At 46.4% G+C, this 13808-nt stretch overlaps 1 protein-coding gene across 2 annotated transcripts in view; it reads right to left on the bottom strand.

Annotated features, from left to right (window-relative positions):
* LOC108921740 (RNA-binding protein Musashi homolog 2-like) overlaps positions 1–13808 on the bottom strand; it is a 106216-nt gene that overhangs the window by 83866 nt on the left and 8542 nt on the right. For both annotated transcript variants that reach the window (XM_029249364.1, XM_029249363.1), the window contains exon 5: positions 12466–12507. In XM_029249364.1, coding sequence (XP_029105197.1) covers positions 12466–12507 — 42 coding nt within the window. The remainder of the gene's footprint in view (positions 1–12465; positions 12508–13808) is intronic.

Genomic DNA, 13808 nt, shown 5'->3' with positions numbered 1-13808 from the left:
TCTTTATTGTACCGATCGAAGCCACAGAGAGGCCAGCCCCCCCGGAAGAAAAGTGATTTCAACAAAAAAAATATAACTTTGCAGAATGAATGAATGAAGGAATGATAAATTTTCTTTAAAAGATTAATTTTACAAAATTAAGACAGACGGGGAGTTTTCGCTCTCACCTAGAGCCCTCGGTTTTTACACAACTTCAAGAGACTGTTTTCCCTTTGATCCAGGTGAACACCAGACAGGCAGAGCGGGCATATGCGTGCATGCCCACCCAAACAAGGTGCCTAAGTAAAAGTTTCCCATGCTCCCCATGTAGGATTCTGTCTGGGGGCCATCTGGGGTTCAGCTGGGGCTTATTTGAGGGCCCATACAAATGTTCCAATGTCCTCGTTCGACTTAACAGCTAACTCTCCAAACCCATTATTACAGTCTACACAGCCGGGCACGTATACAGTGCCTACTCCCTCGCGAAAACACTTGAGCTTCGTCAACACTTTTCGGGAAAAAACTTCTCTAGACAAAACAAAAAAAAAAATCCCCCCCCGAGAGTTGGGTGTCACCAGGCCCCAGAAGCAGGCAGTGCAGAGCAGAAGCTGTAACACCATTGACTTCAGCATTTTCTACAGCGTTTTATAAATAATGTAGCGGTGAACGATGCGCGACCGGAGACGCTCTATCTGGTTTCTATCGAGCCGACAAACAGCACTGTGGATCTCCAGCATTCTTCCCGGCACCGATGTCGTTTCATCCTCGTGTCAGAGCAGGATATCAGATGGGACTGGCGGAATCGTCCCATTTCAGGCCGAGACCACGTCAGCATCCCTTCTGCATAACCTCAGAGACACTCGACAGTGGTAACAGCTGATAGATCATGACACCAATCATCAGCCTTCCTCTCTGAGGATTTAAAGATCAATCCAATGGCCTCATAACTCTAGAATGATTACAACAGCTCAGTCTCCGCTTTGTCCCTCCTGCCCCACCAAACTCCCGAATCCTATCTTTACAGATTTGCTGGACAGAAACATCTATATAAAAAAATCTCAGCGAACTACACCCATGGATACAAAAAAGATACTCTGACTTTCTCAAATGATCTCATTCTCTTCGGTAAAGTCAAGCCAGCACTCTCACTGGAGGCACAAGTGATGAGAGATTTTCATGTTTTGGACACATCATGGGAAGACTAAATTACCCTGAAATTACAATAAAAGTTGGAAGAAGAGGTCAAGCAGGAACATGGACTCAATCACAAAGACAGTAGATACACCTATTTTACCACTAGGAATATAAGTGAAGAACAGAACTTTCTGGAGACACTCTATATATGTGGTCAACAAGTCAACATCAACCCCCAGGTACTTAACAGTATTTTACTTATGATAGCCATTTAAAGAAGTGCTGCCCATAAACACTTGCTTTACATATAGACTTAACCAGAATTTTAACCATAACATACTATTCCAGCAAACAAAAATTGCAGCCAAGCCACTCATTGGCCACTGGTCTTTGAAGGAGTGAAGAAGTGATAATTAACAATACTACTCAAAGTTCACACGTGACCACAGATTGTGCACATTCACACCAAGCTCAATGTTCTTCTGTGGACATTAAACCTCCCCGATGGGAAAACTCAACCTGCATTCAGTGACCTCATCACGACACGAATAGAACTACTTGCTTAAAGTGATTTTGCGATGGACAGTTTCTGTGCCATTACTGGCACTCTGTTTGTGCTTCATGGTCCCACACACAAGGGACCCAAAAAGAAATTCCACAGGTTCTTGGTTTTGGCTCCAATGCGGTACAATGACCTCCCTCTGGTTCCTCAGAACTGCTGAACCCTTCACAGAATTCAAAAAGGATTTCAAATCCCATCTCTTCCAGCGCACTGTGAATTTGCACCACATCTGTCACAAGTGCCTTCGTATTCCTAACAGTTCTATACTCAGCTACTCGTAAAATGAGCAAGGATGGGGGGAATTGGACAAAATGACAGTGGTGCAACAATCACGAGTGTATCTAAAACTCATCATCTGTTGTTAATTGATTTTTGTTTACTCCGAGCTGTAAGCAGCTTTGGAAAAGAGTGTCTGCAAATTAAATAAATATGAATGCAATTTAAATGTTTGTCTTTACTGCCAGTGAAAGTGAAAGTGTTTCAGTGAATTCTTCAACAAAGACACCAGGAGTGTAAATTTACCTTTGTGAGAGAGAGAGAGAGAGAGAGAGAGAGAGAGAGAGAGAGACACACACAAACACATGCACGGTGCAAAAAAGGAAGGGGAAATAAAAGAGCTTGTTTGCATATCAAAAGGGCCATAAACTGGACTGCTTGCAAGGCAATGAGCTGGAGAGCATGTGGTCAATGAAACCTGCTCTTGGCTTGTTGGGGAGCGTCTCCTTCACTTCCAAAGGTGGTCCTCTCTGCCGGGTTCTATTCTCACCGTGGGGTTTAGCAGCCACGCTGATCCAAACACTCTCACTCTCTCACACACACACACACACACACACACACACACACAAAGTGGGTGTTTTACCCAGGGGTCGAGGGGGTTTTACCCAGTGGTATATTCAGACGACTACCTGTGCAGTCAGTCCCAGAGCTCAGCCGCATCTCTTCATAACATCTGCTATTTCTCCCTCTCCATTTTCCTTCTTTATGCACCTCGACCTGCAGGGTGAGTGTGTTTAAGCGCTCTTGCATCAGACGTGTTTACTGATGCTGCCGGTAACGTCCGCTTCCCTCTCCTGCCGTCTCGCACAGCTCACCACCTCTCCGCTCAAGAGGACTGGGGCGGGGGGAGTATGTGGGGGGGACTAGGGGAGCAGGGCAGACGGAGCGTGGCTGGCATCAGGGTGCAGGTACGAGGAGGGTCACAGTCCATTCCGCAACAACAGAGGCCACGACCATAAAGGAGGAAAACGGGGCGAGTGCGTTGACTTCACACCTCCAGCAGCGTGCAGTTATCACCTTGAATACATTGTGCAATAAGTTCATTAGCCTTGAAAGACGCCAAGGCAAAGAGAAAATTTACGAACCTGACCTGAGCAGCCCATCGCTGATTACCTAATAAGTAAGTCTACCTAGGCCTCTTATTAGCTTTTGTTTTAAAAAAATAATTTAAACATTTATTTATCAGACGTTTTTTCTCCAAAGTGACGTATAACTCAGAGTAACCGAATGTATATTTGACAAGGGACGAAGAGCTTTAAACACAGACACAGGATTATTGATGCATAACTTGTTGCTGGTTCATATCCCTCAAGTAGATGCCCATAGAAGTGACATTCCAAAGGCAAAAACATATTTATGTAGCTGTCAGGAGATCAGGAGTGATGTGGGTCTGAAAAAGATGGGTTTGAGACCCTTCTTGAATGTTAGGAGGGATTCAGCAGCTCTGAGGGACAGACAGAGTTCGTTCCATCACCTCAAGGACAAAACTGAGAACATACAGACTTTCGATTTTAGAGACTTGGGAGTGGGACCACCAAGCAGCCAGATGTGGAGGAGCACAGCTCTCTCACTGGGGTGTTGATACTGATCAGGTCCTATAGGAAGACACTGAAATTATCTGATGCACTGTTAAGTTACTGAGCATCACTAGGGTGTTCAGCTGTGCTGAGTATGATAACTTACCCCACAGCAACACTGATCAAGACCTCCTGATCTTATCATCATGTTTAAGTTTTGCTCCTTTCATAACCAAACATGAATGAATGTGTTTTGCACACTGTACGTGACACAGAGACCTCTCAGCCACCTTACACTGCCCAGCAGAGTCCCTCTGATGGCTCCCAACCATAACAGACATGGTGGGGGCAGAGTCAAAATGTTTTAATTCAATGAGGCACAAAGGGCTACACATGAACACAAGCCATAAATCAACCTCATTTCATCATCTTCTCTGCAATTCATCTCTGTCACCTTCATGTGGGGCCTCGGAGCCCCAAGACCGCAGGACAGACACACGTCATCGGTCAGCTGATTGCTGAGGATGTTCACAGACTGTTTCACCGACTCATTAAGGTACACCTATTCCCTCCAAAATACATACACACAAACGAAAAAAAAAAAATTTTTTAAGCGTGGGAGGAACATTATTAAGTACCACATTTTGCATTAAAAGTAGGACTGGGCAGCTGTGAGTGCAAAGCAGGACTTAGAGACACTGGTCCAGACTGGTCCTTCGCAACCTTGGGGGGTCCCTGGCAGTACAGCACACATTTCTCCTCACTTCAAAGCTCAGTGAGCCCTTCACCATCCTTGATCAGGTACACCTTTATAAGGATGGGCAGCAAGTGGACCAGTGCTTGGAGCCACTGCCTTTGCAGGCAAAGGACCCAGTTTTGAATCCCACCCCATAAGCTGTTAAACTAAAAATTTCCCAGCTGTATAAATGGGTAAATCACTGTAAGCAGCCTAAGACTTTAAGTTGCTTTGCAGAAAATCAGATAAAGTAATAAAATACACTATTTCCCCGTTAACTCGTCCTAATTTGTTCCTGAAAACGACAGAATATGGAGAAACCAGATAATAAAATCGCTTTTGCATTGTTTCATGGGGGAAAATGCCAGTTTGTTCCAACCCCATCTCATGCTCACCCCAAAATCACCCTAAATAATGCTTAATATTAGAAGGAAAAGGAGAATAACACAATTATTTTATTTAAAATTAAAACTTTTGGTTTTTTTCCTGGAAAATAGTGAACATTTAAATTTTTTTTATTCCATCACATTACCCTGACTTACCCTCCTGACTACCTCACCATACTTACCCTGCATCCTGATACACGACACATGGCCAAAGAGGTAGAAAGCCAGCAGACTCCTCAAGTTCAGCGGAAGGTCAGTCCAAGGTCACAGCACTCACTGTTCCCACAACAGTGGTTAAGTGTTCTCCCTCAACTATCAACAGGAAGGGCAGGAGATCTGGATGGACCACAGCCCACAGATGGCGACTGCTTAGGTAAACTCTCATCCATTTGCACAGGCGGATATGTAATACAGTGACTCATCTGGACAAAAGCCTCCTAGGATTTTAACTGCCAACCTCTCGGGAAGAACTCAGGGTGCTCGAGTTCCTCAACCGCAGAACCAGCAGGCATCCAGACGGTGCGGTGGAGACAGGAAGATGAGGAATACAGAGGAAGCATTGACTCTTAACGATGTGGCCAATCAGACGCAATGTATTAATTCATATCAAATGTACCTACAGGTGATGGAAGACAGGGAATGGGGAGGAGAGACCAGTGCCAGGAGAGAACCACAGTCAAAAACAGAGTGAGGTCACAGATGGTGATGCCCCAGTGTGGGACTTCATCACAAAACAGACCTGACTGCTCATTTCTTCTACTGCGCAAAAAGTCAAAGACGTTAAAAAAATATGCGTGGGGGGCCGGGCAAACAGTACCCAGCGAGAGATGTGCAGAGTGTTGTGAAGCCAGGACGCACTAATCAGTGAAGCAGTTGAGACTGAGCGCTCATCTCCTCTACAACCAACCCTCACTCCAAAGGCCACGTTCAAGGAACAGAGGTTTTGGGACACTACAAGACCATACCGACATTAAAGCCCGTTTCTGGTCCTCTGTCTCTCCAATGAAACTTCCTCCAGGCCCTTGACTTGCAATCCAGTTATCTGGATTCGAACCCCTCCTGCTGTAGTACTCTTGAGCAAGGTACTTGTGCTGATTTGATACAATGAAAATTATATACGTACTGCATAAATAGCAAGGTCAGTGTCAAAGCAGCTTAACACAGTAAGTTTCTACACTGCGGTAAAACCCAGCTAACAAGCCTGACGTCCCACAAATGACGCATTGCAACATCTGTCAACCGCCTCTCGAGAGAATTCCCGAAAGCCCGGAGGGAGTAAGATGAAAAGACGCAGGTTTACTCGAGGACCCATGCCAGAAAGTAGCCTGTATGGATAAACACTCAATACTTCAGCATAAAAAAAAAAAAAAAAAAAAAAACCGCTGAAATTGTGAAGGTTGAAAACCAAGAGGGAGGACAATCTACCAAGTCTGAACATGACACCAAACAGGAATCAAAAGACCCGAGCTCAGAGTTTCATAACGGACACTAATTTCCACCAATTATTTTGTTCTGGAGACAATCCCCCAGCCTAGTCACTACTGTGCCCCCTCCGTCACCCGAGACTCACCTTGTACCAGACGTCAGGGCCCTAAAGGCTTAAGGAGCCTGTGACAGAAAACACACATCCAACTATATTCAGCACACAAGATCAAGGGTTTGGCTTAATAGTTTAACAAATGTAAGTTACCCTGGAGCGTCAAGCAAATTCACAAATAACACATTTCCAACATCCACTGCTCTTGTGTTGACTATTAGCAGTGATTATTTGTAGCAATAACGTTTACTTTCATTTTCAACTGATGATTCGCTAACTGCTCTAAACAGTCCGAGGTGAACCCCCTCTGGGATTCCCAAACCAGGGCGAGAATTTCACGATGCTACTAATAGAGCACCGAAAGTCCCCCTGCTGCTCCCCTCCCCCACCCTAACTATAACCTCCGACCTAACCCTAACCACGGCCCCTCCCCAAAGCATGCTTAAAAACCATTTCTGACATACAAGCCCCCGTTGGGCAGGTGCTCCTGCAGGCCAAGATTGCTCTGGGTCCTTGAGAGGCTGGAGAGCCACTCTACTGAACATTGAACTGGGAGGAGCAAAGATCAGGGGTCAAAGGCCAAAGTGCTACTCCATATCCTCAAACTCCCAACACGCCAGCATGTCATCAAGTGCTGGTACCATGAGTAGTGGTAAGCTCCAGTATTTGGTCCATACTTATCCCTGCTGAAGACCACACCAAGGACCTTACAGTGTGGAATCAAGCTCTTTACCTGTTACAGCACACAACGGCCTCCGCGGAGTAATAAAGGGTTGGAAGCCCAGCCTCTGCACAAACCTTGGTGATGAGACACGCCTGAGATCCTGTTTTCCTCGCAGCGGCAGCAGAGGTTAGCTCAACCGAGACGCAAACTCCCGAGCATCGTATCCAACACGAAAGGCTGTTTATGCAAATATGATAAAGGGTGGAGGGGCGACTTAATTAAACCCAAGCATGAAGCTGACGGTCGGTGAGTAAACGGTAAGAGTGTGTTTAAAAATCTAGAAAATCCAGCAGGAGCTCCCGTGCCTCGGATGGATCGCTGAAAACACACAAAACTACATCTGGCGGAACGAGTCCCATGACGCAATGCCCAACGTCAGTCGTCTCTGCATTTCACTTCCCAGGAAAGTTACAGGACCGTGAGCACATCTACTGAGTACCGTGTTGGAAAGCAGGTACGGGACAAGGAAAAGAGAGAAGAATTCACCCGACGGGCTTATGGCTACATACTATCATCACCATCATTACTGTTATTCTTATTTATTCATTCACCTGATGGCTCTTCAATAAAGTGAAACAGTGAGAGGTTTGTACACTAAGCTACTTACAGTACAAGACTCTGTGTGTGTGTGTGTGTGTGTGTGTGTGTGTGTGTGTGTGTGTGTGTGTGTGTGAGAGAGAAAGCACACAAGCATAGAAAATGTCTCTTCCCGTTGGTGTGTGCGCACCAGTGTGTCAGTGTGTCTGAGTGAGTGTACGTGTGTGTGCCAGTAATCTCTATCTGCCTGAGAAAGGCAGCCGCTATATTTAGCCCCAGATTTATGGAGCTGTGGAAGGAGAGGGAGGAGCGGCAGTGATGGAGGGCGGGGGTGGGGGGCCAGCAGGCGGCTGTCCGTCATGAGTCACGTTTCGAGCAGAACAAAAATCTTTCTCCCAAGCCCCGGAATAGTCCTTGCCATGCTGCCCTGGCACACACAGCTGCCCTGCAGAACAGCAGACAAGGGAGAGTAGTGTGGAGGACGGCCAATGCACCGAGTCGGGGCCAAAGAATCGCTTCCACCAAATAACCAAATATACAAGATCTTCCGATCACCTGAGCGGGTGAACAGCAATGTTTCTCAGCTGACCCTCCAGGTTGAAGCAGAGCGGAGAGCTACTCTGATCTCTCAAAGGTCCTCCTCAATGTGGTCTCCAGATCTATCAGTTGGACGTTCATGGACGTACGTTCTTCACAGTGAAGGACGCTGACAGGCATGAAAGTGACTTTGATGTTTTTCTTTCCCCATTTCTTGCCATCCTCCTGTCAGTGACCTTCAGTAAGACTTTTAAAGGTCATTCGGGATCTGCTACTACTCTCCTTCCTCTTCCTATTGGGTTTGTTCCTCTAAATATTCATGGTTTCCATGGAAAATTTGAGTGCTCTTACAGTGAGTTAGTGTTTGTCCACAACAACGGTATTTCTCACGCTCATAGCTCAGCTACTCAAACTCCACATGACCTCCAAACTTTTATTTTATTGCCTTCCAGAATCCTCCTTCCATGACCTCTCAACTCACTCTCAGTGACCCCGAAACACCTCTTCCATGACCTTTAGATCTCATCTTCCGGGACCCTTTATCTTCATCTTGGCCTTCTCTTACCCTCCACTGTGGAGATTTTGGTGGCCATGTAAGATGTGACCACATGTTTTCCATGTGCGGTGGGAGAGTGTGCTGTGAAGAAGGTTCCTCGAGAGAACAAGGTCAACCATGCAGTGAAATATCCCTATAGAGACGTGGGCCGTCTGTGCGCAACACACCCACAGTGAAGAGTCATGGAGGGCGCTCATGGAGATGTGTTTTCTGCTAAATATACAGGTTCTGGAGTAAAGGAAGGCACGCAGTGCTGTGTCCTCAGGTAGACTCGAGCTGACGCAAACTCTCCCAGGAGCCTCCATCAGTTCTCCAGACAAGTGTACCAGAAAATGGGTAATGACTCCGAGCACAGCTGTGCCTAGTCATCAGGTGTGACACATAACACACGAGCAGCCATCGTGTGAGCAGGGAAACGAGGACATGCACAGACAGATCTGCTTCTCAGCGATGGTGCCTGTGAAACACTGCTTTTGTCAAAAAAAAAAAAAAAAGGAAAAGAAAACTGATTTTAGTTTTATGAATTTTTCTCAGGCATTACTCCTGCTATCAGGTCTTGCCCAGGGCTGAACTCAGAGTTTAGCCTACAAAGTTAAGCCCAAAGGTTGAATCCCAATGGCAGATGCTTCAAAGGTTGAGATGCAATGATTGAGGCCCAAAGGTTGAGATGCAATGATTGAGGCCCAAAGGTTGAGATGCAATGATTGAGGCCCAAAGGTTAAGAGCAAATGTTAAGGTCATCAGGTTGAGACCCTAAAGTCAGAAGCTCTGCATGCAGGAGGAAAAGTTGGGCACCTCCAAATACTCTCACCTGCACACAGGATCTTCCCAACCTCAAAACAATACCTCTGAACATCCATCTCGCTGTGGCTTACCCTGACCCTGAAACCAATCTCTGTTCTGTTCCCTTTCCGACAGCTCAACACATGCGTCTGAATCTTCGCCGCAAAGGTAAAACCGTTGCCCCAATGAGGTAACCAGGAAGACATGTGACTAAATGAGAGTATCCCACAGGCCAGCATATCTTCTTATTAATCCTGAATAATGAGTGAGGAGTCTGGAGCTTCCTGCATGACCCAGCTGCGCTGACGAGCTTCATGAGATGCTATGTAAAGGCTCTACATCCCTCTCGTGTGTATGTTTTCCTCATTAATGTCAGTCAACATCGGATTTGCCTCTAACCTCAGACCCCACACACTGCCCACGTACTGCTGGCAATCACGGATAAGATGCTTTCCGGAACTGATCTGGAGAAACCTGGTCTGGCCAATGAAGAACAGGCCGCGTGACGCAAGACGCAAGACTGGGAGGTTCAGACAAAGTCTGTTAAGACAGTGTTACCCACACACACACAGAGCAAAGGAGTGCGAGAAACACACAGCGGAAGCAGCAAAAACAGAATGAGTCACAGTTCCGACTGGTCTCACGCAAGGCGCTGCGTCAAGCGACTCAACATCAGAGCAGCATAAGGCTGTTTCCATGCGCATTTCTGGAGGTTCAAACATCACACATACGGCAGTTTGCTTTGCTAATCTCTTCCGTTTTTAATACTCTGGTGCGAGTGCAGCGTATCTCAAAAGCTCAAGCTTAGCATCAAGGAGCAAATGTGGGTAGAAGGTGGCGCACTGGTTAGTGCTGTCACATTGCAACTAAAGAACCTGGGGTAGAATCCCAACGTCCTGCTCAAAATACCCTTGATCAAGGTACTTACCCTGAACTGATACAGTAAAAATTACCCAGCTGCATAAATGGATAAGTCAGTGTAAGTGGCTCAGTTTATAAACCTGACATTGTAAGTCACCTTGGAGGAAAGTGTGAGATGAATAATGGTTAATAATACCGATGATAATCGGGAGACAGAAGCCCAGCCAAAGGAGCCAGAAAGAGCAGCAGTCGGGCATGAAAAGAGGAGAGAACACAAAGAAGGGCGCGTGCAATGGGAACACGGAACAGGGAACTCGCAACGCTTAGCGGGGTCCTTAACTGGAACACCAAGGCTGCCAAACCACCAGCTGGCTGGACAGCTTTTCCCCTCCAGTACAACAGGTGCACAATCATTGCGGGAGCCAGGAGACACGGGTTCGAAAGCCCATCCAGGACTCGCTCCGCTCCACGCTCAGAAGCCTGTCTAATTTCCTCTCTAAGTACTAGAAAGCCGTGCGATGTGTGGAAGCTTCAATTCGACTCTACAGATAAACGATGCCCTGCTCCTCAAAAGCATCTAAAAAATAGAATTTGAGAAATAAAAATAAATCATAAAAATATTCAGCAGAAAAAAATTGGGCAATTCATTTATGCAGTCATAAATGTTGGGGAAAAAAGCTAAAACACACAAACATTAATGTACCATCGATTACAACAGCAATATGCCAGTCTTGGTGCATCATCATGTTCCCATTAGACATCTATAACACACCAGCTGGAACTTATGAATATTGCAGGATGCCGGTTCCTGGGGGCACTCAGGGGTGCCGTGACTGAAAAGCCTTGCTGGACGCCGATTTCTCAACAGCAACCGCGGCGTGCCAGTTCCACAAAACTCGGCACTCGGCGGAACCCATACGGCGGCCGTTCTGCTTCGAATCCCAGCAAGTGTCCCCCGAGATGCCTGGACGCCGACCCCAGGGGGCGAATCGCCAGGACTACGCTATGGCACGCGAGCAGTACAGAAATGAGAGCGTAGCGGCGAGCATGGCTCCACAAGCCACACAAAGGCCCATTCCAGAAGCATTTGCTGGCACTCCAAATTAATTTTACATAAGGGGGGGGGGGGGGGAGCACAAGCAATGCTAATCTATCTGCGTTAATCCTATTGTTTGAAAATCCTTTGAAATCCACATTCTCTGTTTAATACTTACGCAAATGAACCCCCCTTTCTTCCTTAATGAGCTTGCCCTTAAGCTTGCGATTCCACATCAACTTGACGCACAAATGCCGCAAACGCGTCACAGCTCTTTCTAACATGGTGTAATTGAGGTGTACAAACGTTTTCTCTTGTCTGAGAGAAACACAAAAAAGGAAGAGTGAGCATTTAAAACTTTTATCAAGCATCGGCCAGCAGCATCCTCTCCACCTGGGAGGAGAATTAAGCGCAAATTAAAGGAACACAATCCGCTTCCAGCTCCTCAAAGACAGCGGATGCACTCAGTACAGTTGAGAGGAAGAGCAGCTAATGTTCTTCAGCTCTGTGAGCGATGAGCCGTTAGAAGAGGTCAATGCAAAACATGAGCAAAAAGGATAAAATGGAGGGGAAAATTGGAGGCAAATAGGAAAAGCTTGGGGGAAACCGAAGAGGAAAACGAAGGGGGGAGGCGGAGATGAAGAGAAAGGCGAGGACAGAAAGGAGGGAACGCTGAGGAGAAAACTGAAGGAAAAGGGCGGGAAAATTGGGAAAGACAAGGGAAAGCTATGGGGAAAGTGGAGGGAAAAATGTCAGGAAAAATGGGGGGAAAAGCAGAGAGCAACGACAAAAGACTGGATACTGGTATGGCTCTTCGGCCATATGCTTAAACCCTCCAGACACCATGTGCTTGCTGCCAGCTCCCTGCTCGATCCCAAACGAGTCCGCAAGGCACCTCCGCAAGGCGTGGGCAGGGAAGGCAGGTCCATTACAGATCCATGACTGCAAATAAAAGCTCAGCAAAAAGTAGCTTCGCTGTACAGGCTAGAAAAAGGTCCTGGACATCAGCAAAGTAGGACGACACAGGACAGGTGCTATATTCAGGCCCGACCATCATCACATCTACTGTATCTATCCAGATCAGAGGTAAACTATCACCCTTTACTGTCCAACCCGTCTTCTTCCGCTCACAAATGACCAATTTCCTGTGGCAAACAAGCTTCTTCCAGCTACACAAACGTGAAGATAAATCATCTCGACGGAGTTAAGAAAGACGCCTCAGAAGACACCAATTCTACAAACCATGGTAACACATCCCACTTTACCAGAACCGCACCACACCTTATCCGTCACTCTCTACATACCTTGGGCTGAGTACGTCTGGGGAAGGCAACTTTGGGATCGATCTGTTGGAAAAAGGAGGCAAGAACAGAGAAAAGGATTAAAATCAGAACTGCAAAACATTTCATAAAGCCAAGAGCAGGAGAACACAACGTTTAAGGACTAGAGTTACAATATTCGCTTTCTTCAAGGCTATCTAGAAGGACAAAAGACTATTTTACAAGAAGAGAAAATGTTAAACACCTCCAAAAATTTGAGCCTGAAGCTCTTGAGTTTAATTTTGTAACCACAACACCACCTGACACGTACAGTATAACATGGAGGAGAACTTCACTTTCTGGAGAAGCATGGAACAATCGAAGAGGACCCACCAAAGAAGACTGGTAGAACTGATGCACCTTAAATGTTGCACCAAAGAGGACTAACAAAAAAAGACCCAATGAAGAGGACCAACCAATGATGACCAACTGAAGAGGACCAACCAAAGACAATCCCCGAACATGACCCACAAAAGAGGATGCCACGTGCAACGGCAGCTTTTGGAGACCTACAAGTTAGCGAAATCCCAGGCGGCTCACCTCAGCGGGCCGCTTCCTTTCTTGGAGCGCAGTCTCACTAATGCCGCCTTTCACTCTGCTTAACGTGTCTCCAGGCGAGCTCTGGGAGACTTATCGACGTGACACTCAGAACGAGGAGAAGCTATTTCATGCACTATTGTCACGCGGCTCTTCCCTCAATTTAAAACAACTCATCAGAGCAAACTTATTCAGCCAAGAGGGAGACGAAAGAAGTGATCTAAATAGTCCTCCTGGGGAAATACATTAGCTTGCGTTCCCTTCCAATGCTGCAAGGCTCCTGCGGAAACCCGTGTTCATGTCAGAGGTGGAGGCTCCACCTCGGCTTCACCGAGAGATCCCTCCCTGTCCGGTGGAGACCCTCACTACTGTACTAGGGGTGTTTTACCATTTTGGCATTGATTTGCTCCGGCTGCTTCAAACATGCAGCCAAAACCTGATAAAGACCCCCGGCAAACTGATCACAGGTTTACCCACGAATCAAGCCTAACTGGTTCTGTGAAACTGTGAAATTTCCCTGCTACGGATGTTACACAAAGGTCAAATTACCACAATTTCTTGCAGTGGGGGTTTGCCAATGCAGTCACTAATTAAAAAAAAAAAAAAAAAAAAAATCCCTAAAATATCATGATAAAGACAATGCTGCAACAAAACGATCAAACTCGCATACTTTATCAGATTTATTCAGATTTATTAAGAGTTATTCCACGGTACCGAAGAGAGCAGCTGGTTTCCGGCACACGGAGGTCCGAGTCGACGTTAATTACGTGTTAGAGTGCAAGGTGCTAGTT

The sequence above is a fragment of the Scleropages formosus genome, chromosome 25, assembly GCF_900964775.1.
Source record: "Scleropages formosus chromosome 25, fSclFor1.1, whole genome shotgun sequence".
In the NCBI taxonomy this organism is placed as follows: Eukaryota; Metazoa; Chordata; class Actinopteri; order Osteoglossiformes; family Osteoglossidae; genus Scleropages; species Scleropages formosus.
Note: the sequence above shows the minus strand (reverse complement) of the source record. Positions and strands in the feature narration are given on the sequence as shown.